The following is a 6,590-nucleotide window of genomic DNA, read 5'->3' as shown; positions in this document are numbered from 1 at the left end:
GCCTACGCTTTGCTGGGGTGCGGGGGGAAGGAAGGTGAGTGGTGGGGGTGGGGACTGCTGAGGAAAGAGGAAGTAAAACTGCAGGCTGGTAGGGCACACTCTTGTTCTTGCCAGCTGCCTAATTAGAGTCCTGGAGAGGCTGCCCAGAGCTTCTGGGGCCAACCACATTTTCTCAGGACCAGCTGCGGACAGATGTAGGCCCAGAAGTGCTGGGCTATGGAATATGACTAGGTAAAAAATGAGTAGTTTCGTAGTTTTTCCTATCTCTTCCCTAGAGAACATGCAGGAAGTAGAGTCTAAAATGAGTTAATGGGCAGGAAAGGGGGTCTGAAAGTCTCCCCATTGTGTTAAATAAACAAGTTTAACCATCAGTTTTGTGGCCTACTGGCCCTTGTCCTTTCTGGCTGCAGTTTAGGGCTATGAGTTGCCTGGTAAGAATTAATCTCAATTGTAGACCAAAGTAGGAGTAGATCAGGGAAGAGTTAGGAAAGGCTGAGGTCATGAAATTCAACAAATAATTCAACAAACACTTACTGAGCATTTGAGCCTTGGCAAGTGCTGGATGATAAAAACAGTCTTGTGAGGAACATGAAGAACTAAGCTACTCATCAAACAGCAAGCTCTGGAGCCCCAACTGACTTGCTGTCTCCAGTTGGTAAATCTAGCTTTATTATAAATTTACTATAAACTTTATACTAAAATCACTATAATTTGCCTTAAAAAAACAAGGCATCCCTTCCGATACCTCAAGCCCAGAGCCCACAGATGGTGGTGGAGACCTCCTTTCTGTTCCCTGGGCAGCAGTTCTCTCACTGGGGCTCACCCCAAGCTGCGAACTGGGGACGCCCCAGAGAAAACACAATGCTGACTATAGGCAAACTTGTAAGATGGAGCTAAGGCTAAGAGTGATTTTTTTAGAAGGGAACAAGAAAAAGCAAAAGGTATACTGTAATGTCAAGCTATACAGCAATTCACAATTCACAAGGGTTCCTCTGCACACAAACATTTAATAGGAAGGTGATGGGGAACAACAAAACGGTGTTGTTGAGGCATCAGCCTAGGGCAGGGCTGGAGCCAGAGAGGAGCAATCGGGAGACTGGGCTAGAGGCAGCAGCAGTAATCGGGGCATTCACTACTCAGCCAACTCTGGGGCTCCTTCTTGGCCCTTAGTTCTCCCCCAACTTTAGCCCCTGGGCCTGTGCCTCTCCTCCAGCACAGAGGGGAGCAGGGTAGGACTTGAACTGGTCTCTCTCCAAGGGCTGCTTCAAGATGGCTGTTTAGCAGATACGAGGCTTCCCATAAGACACTGCATGGGCTTTGGGGGGTTGTTTGAGTAGACAATCTGACATTCATGCATTAGAGACCTGGATCCAAGCACAGGCTGTCTGCCCTTCCTGGCATCCTTGGCCAATGCCCTTAGTCCAGCTGTCCCCATCTGGGAATAATATAGTGGGCTGTTAAGGATCCTATCTGAGGAGGCTTACATGGATTCCTAAGTTGTAAAGTGACTCTGCCAGACATTATTGATATTAGCGCTCTTTCCCTGCCTGCCAAAGGGGGACCTGGGGAGCTGGACTCCCTGCGTTCTTCCAGTTCTGACTGCCTCGTAGAAATGCTTCCCTTGAAGTGGGTTGGGGGGTCAGGGCTGGGTCTGGGGGTGGGGCAGGCAGACCTGCTGTTGACCATGGTGGACGCTCACAATGCACCTGGCCCGTAAGTGGTTCTGGGATGCGATGTTTGAATCCTCAGTGGCTACTGCACCCTTGGCCCTGGTTGTGCAAGGGAATCACGAACACAGAGACGTCGTCGTAGGACACCTGCCCTTCCTGTGTGGGACTGTCGTCCTTCCCCTGTGTGCTGTGTATCAGCATTTGGGCCAGCTCCGAGAACCTGTGGGGACCATCCTGCAGATGTACTTCGGGGCCAGAGCAAAGAGGCAAGGCCAGCCCTCAGGGAGAACTTGCACAGTGCTGAACACTGAGGACCCAAGCAATGCAGTCTAACTGTGGGGCCAAGCAAGCCACAAGCCTGGGAAGGCCACAGGTTGGACCATGGGTGTCTGGACTCAGAGATTTTGGGGACCCACAGTCACCCCCAGGAAGCTTGAGATAGCTCTAGTCCTGGCCAACTGTTCTTAGCCGGACTCATCTGCAGTGTTGTCTTCTCAGCCATGACTTCTTGGTGTTTCTGCTGGCACCAACTCAGGCCCAGGCAGATCCCCAGCAGCTATAGTACCTGTGTGGGTCCTCTCGGTTGCCAGGGAGGAAGCTCCGCACCAGCCGTGCCACCTGCTCACTGGACAGGACATCCCAGAGCCCATCAGTCGCCATGACAACTACATCCTCTTCCTGCGGCTCCAGCTGGTCCATATCCAGCACAGTCACCTGCAAGTTAAGCCTAAGGTTTCCTCACTGGCTCCCTTCCCAGCTCCAGCCAACCTTGCGTAGTCTGCCTTTCTGGGCAGATAGAAGCTGGTGTAGGCTATTGCCCCCTCACCTGTGGGACAGAGAGCAAGAAGGGCTTGAGCTGAATATTTGTGTCCAGGACTTTGAGCTGATGGTCTCCTAGGCCCCGGGAGACAGCCAGTGTTCCCAGTAACCGAGCCTGGAGACAAGGGAGGTATGAGGTGACAGCAAACAGCCCCAGCAAATGTACAAGTAAAGCACACAAGAGGTGGACTGTGGCCCTGGGCGCCTGGGCTGAGGGAGAAACACCCTCTGACCTCGGAGCAGTACCTAGGACCCCAGCTAAAGCTCCCCACAAGGGACAAAGGAGCTCCCACCTCTACAGGGGGCAATTTAAGAGAGATTCTTGGAGGCGCCATTCACTGACCTGCCTACCCTGTCCATGAATCAGTGGGTACTTGAGATCCGACTGCTCCACGCACTTGTAGCTCCTACCAGGAGCAAACCCAGTATCAACCCAGGCCCTACTTACCACCTCACCACCCCCAACACAGGGCCCACCCTGCCCAGGTAGAAGGGGACTGCCCCAGGCCACACAGCTGAGCCTGGACCCCAGGGCTCTCCCCACTGTGTCCCCCAACCCCACCTCGCTCACCAGCCGCTCATGTGGTGATCCCTGAACAAAACCTTCTGCCCCAAGTCATCCCCCTTCAGTCGCCGAGGGAACTCCAGTCTGGTGAACTCACCAGCCAGAAGCTCAGGGTAGAGAAAGGCCTGGAATAGGGAGGCCATGCTCAGATCAGGCTCCCTCTGGTGGCCCAGGAGTTGGGGCTGCACAGCCTCCCTCTGCCAAGGGCACCTACCAGCTGCTGGATCCGCTGCCGCTCAGTCTCCGGGGTGAACTCAGAGCTCAGGGGCCGTACCTCATCCCTCCGCACCAAGATGGCCCTGGATGAGGTTTTAGAGGAGAGAGAAGTCTGTGGGGCAGCCTCCATCCTTACCCATAGCCTCCCTCCTGCCGGCCCCTTCTCCAACCACCAGGGGCCAGTTCTGCCCATAACAATCCCTTGCTCAAAGGCCCCCATGACTGCCTAAGGCCTGCAGGGTAAAGCCGCAGCCATCTGGCCTGGCCCCTGAGGTCTCTGCCCTCCCTGGCATCTGCTGTCCGCCCTCACACTCAACACATGCTAAGTACACATGCTAAGTACACAATTCAGCCAATCTTCCCCAATTCTGTCTCGACTTCCCCCTTTCACTGTCCCCACTGCCTCTGCTGCCTGTCTGCCCACCCCACCCTACCCACCCTCTGGGCTCACTCACCTGCTATCCCCAGCATTGGCCACATACAGCTTTCCTTGCAGGGTCACAGCCACCAGGGCTGTGCAGCCACCCACCTGGCCTGAGGCCTCCAGCTCTCGCCCAATCACCTCATCCTGGAGCAAACCAAGGCTACTTTAGCTGCTGCTTGTACTGCCAGCATACCACTGTCCCCAACCCTCACCCTACAGTTTACTTCCCCACTAGCAAGCAGTGGCAGTCCCAGCGCAAAGTCTAGCTATGACTCCAAGATCCCTGTGGTCAGGAGATCTAGACATATCCCTTTGGAGGTAGAGAAGTCCTATTCAAAACAGTGAGGAAGGGAAACCAAGGACCAACAGGGTGTGCAACAAGATGATACAGGTAAAAGCACCTAGCATATAGTAGGCGCTGGATAAATGGGTGGGGTTATGATAACTGTTTAGTAACAAACCAACCAACCCAATCTTGTCCTCCCAATCCAAAGATCCAGGGTGATCACCATCATGTGCAGGGACACCCCACAACCCAGAGTCCCTCAGGTCCCTGAGGGTAACACCTGCCCTCCTTTCCCAGCCAAAGGTCACACTCACACACTCCTGGAAGGCACTCTCCAGAGCCCCGACCACCAAGTCTTCTGCCCTAATGCCCTTTTCTTCCACAAACTGGGGGTCACTAGGGCGGATGCAGTGGCCACTGAGGTGCATGGGGGGCTGAGTGGCCACCATGCCCTCTACCACGGCCTCCAGCTGCCGGCGTAGGCAGGAGTGCAGGGTGTTGGCAGCCAGGATAGCTGCAGCTGGACCACCGTGACCATCAAACAGTGCCCAGTAATGACCTGTCAGGAACTGCACAGGAAGGGCTTGGCGTCAGGCTCTGCCTGGCCTCCCCAGTTGTCCCCTGGCTGAATGTAGGGCACTAGGGCAAGAACCTCAGTCTACAGTCCTGGCCCCAGTCTTGGCCCCAGCCTGTAAAAGGGGCTCAGGCCCAGCTGCACTCACCTCCTCTGGGCACAAGGTCAGCCATTCCTGGTCCTCTTCAACCCCAAACTCAAATCTCCGGATGCACAGCTTCCCACAGGCCGCCTGATCCTCATTGAATTCAGATTTCTCTGCATTGATGATCCTGAGGCCAGGAAGTGATCAGTGACCCTTTAGGGACACACCTATGCCCCCATGGGCACAGAGAACAGATTTGGAACACAGAGAGGAACCCTCCCTCGAGTAACAGCCCCCATGCTGTCCCTGACACACACCTGGACAAACAAATGCTGGAAATTTGCTAACTGTTCAGTAACCTCACAGCTAAAGCAAAACTCAGGGCCCAGCCCATCTGGAGCTTACCTGCTGACCTGGGCCGGGAGGTAAGGGCAAGTCTGCCTGCGGAGGTGTGGGGCTTCCTTGCCTACCCCCTGTCCCACCTCAGCCAGAATCCCTGTCCAATGCTGCACAGGCCATAACCCAGGGTGAGATGTGTGTGCGGGGGTGGGGTGGGGGGGGGTGGTGTCTCCAAAGCCCAGAACGCTGGAATTCTACCTAGTATCCCTACCTCTTTTGAAAGCCCCAGGGGGGCAGGTCCTTCCCGACCTGAGGTGGAATAGGGGAGGTTGTCAAGAGTGCGGAAGTGCCGACAAGAGGGAGATATCCACAAGGTTGGGGAGGCGGGATCCCTCACTCAGCTTGGCCTGTTTTCTCGGTCAGCACGGGACCCCAGGCAGGATCACAGGGTGGGGGTCGGGGCCTCAGGATTGAAAGTCGTAGGGAGCGGGGAGTGTCGGGGGCAGGGGGGCCGCTCGGGGCCGGGCACTCACTCGGCGTAGCCTGCGTTCCAGGGCAGCGCGCGGCCCCGCACCGGGCTGCGCACTGGCCGGGCGTCCGGGCGGCACGAGGCGTCGGCGGTGCTGGGGCTGGAGCCTGAGCCGCGCAGGAAGCGGGGCCGCCGGTAAGGCACGGGGCTGGCGCGGGGCCGGGGCGGCCGCGGCGCGGGGAGCGGACCCCCCGGCAGGAAGCGGCGCCGGAACCAGTTGGCGGACATGGCGCAGCGGCCCGGGGCTGCCCGCGGGGCGCCGGGCAGAAGGCTGGGCCGACGGCACCGCCCGCCCGACCCGGGAGGAGGAAGCGGGCCGGGGCGGGGCGGGGCCGGCTGGGCGGTGACGCCCCCAAACCCCAACCTCCCGCCGCCCCGGAGTCTGTGGGCGGCCTGGGTGCCGTCCGGCTCCTCAAGCCTCCTAATCAGCCAACGCTGTTATCAACCCCACTTTACAGGCAAGAACACTGAGGCCTAGATAGACGAAGACGCTGGCCCGGCTCACACAGGAACCTGAGCAGGCTGACATTCACCCACACGTAAGGGGCACGAGTCTTTGAGAGGGAAAAGTCCCTCCTCCCTACCCAGGGAGGCTGTAGGGGTCGATGAGAGCACACCTGGGCCTCCGGGCTGGATCAGTGTCCATGGCAGAGCCTCAGGCCTCTTCTTGCTGGGCCCGGACGTTACGCAAGGGCAAGATGGGAACAAGATGTCCTTGGAGGTGTCAGACTGACACATTGAGTAAGAGTCTCAGAGCACAGTGTTCCCTCAGGAGACCTCCATGCCTCACCCACTCGGCCTGGCACCCTCCACTCCCAGATGGGGCTTGGTGGTCACCCTGGCCTTCCTTATCCTGAGAAGCAGCTCCCGCCCTCAAGGCCAGTCTCCTAAACAGCTGCCCCTCCAATCAAGATGTCCTCTCTAGACAGACAGCAGGGGCCTCACTAGAGTGCAAGTGACTGATGGACAAAAGGAATCCATGGTCCCCAAAAGACTCCAACTGGTCAGAGTTCAGACTTGCGCCTAAGGGAAGTGAAAGACTTTCATCTGGGTTGGAGGCAAGATGTTGCAGCCTCTTAACTC

At 57.0% G+C, this 6,590-nt stretch overlaps 1 protein-coding gene across 5 annotated transcripts; it reads right to left on the bottom strand.

Moving 5' to 3' along the window:
• Positions 1-987: 987 nt before the first annotated feature.
• PPM1M (protein phosphatase, Mg2+/Mn2+ dependent 1M) lies at positions 988-5,815 on the bottom strand. Of its 5 annotated transcripts, XM_073811175.1 has the most exons (11): positions 5,512-5,812; positions 4,703-4,826; positions 4,295-4,549; positions 3,726-3,838; positions 3,269-3,353; positions 3,061-3,179; positions 2,833-2,896; positions 2,497-2,604; positions 2,236-2,384; positions 1,707-1,890; positions 988-1,435 (listed from the first exon to the last, which is right to left on the bottom strand). In XM_073811175.1, exons 1-10 carry the CDS (start codon positions 5,733-5,735, stop codon positions 1,746-1,748), a joined length of 1,386 nt encoding a protein of 461 aa, XP_073667276.1. In that variant the 5' UTR covers positions 5,736-5,812; the 3' UTR covers positions 988-1,435; positions 1,707-1,745. The 5 variants fall into 5 exon arrangements, with proteins under 5 accessions (XP_073667276.1, XP_033720981.1, XP_033720979.1 ...); XM_033865090.2 differs by lacking the exon at positions 1,707-1,890 and having other exon boundaries at positions 5,512-5,815; XM_033865088.2 differs by having other exon boundaries at positions 988-1,890; positions 5,512-5,811.
• Between the last annotated feature and the right edge of the window lie 775 nt (positions 5,816-6,590).

This window comes from Tursiops truncatus, chromosome 10 (assembly GCF_011762595.2).
Source record: "Tursiops truncatus isolate mTurTru1 chromosome 10, mTurTru1.mat.Y, whole genome shotgun sequence".
NCBI classification, from domain to species: Eukaryota; Metazoa; Chordata; class Mammalia; order Artiodactyla; family Delphinidae; genus Tursiops; species Tursiops truncatus.
This window is presented reverse-complemented; position numbering and strand designations above follow the sequence as displayed.

Excerpts from the sequence above, each read along its gene's own strand:
- PPM1M (XM_073811175.1), bottom strand. The coding sequence starts at position 5,735 with ATGTCCGCCAACTGGTTCCGGCGCCGCTTCCTGCCGGGGGGTCCGCTC. Across the intron at positions 3,839-4,294 it reads AGAGTGCCTTCCAGGAGTGT|GATGAGGTGATTGGGCGAGA; the intron begins GTGAGTGTGACC and ends GGTTTGCTCCAG. Across the intron at positions 2,605-2,832 it reads TTCATGGACAGGGTAGGCAG|GCTCGGTTACTGGGAACACT; the intron begins GTCAGTGAATGG and ends CCTTGTCTCCAG.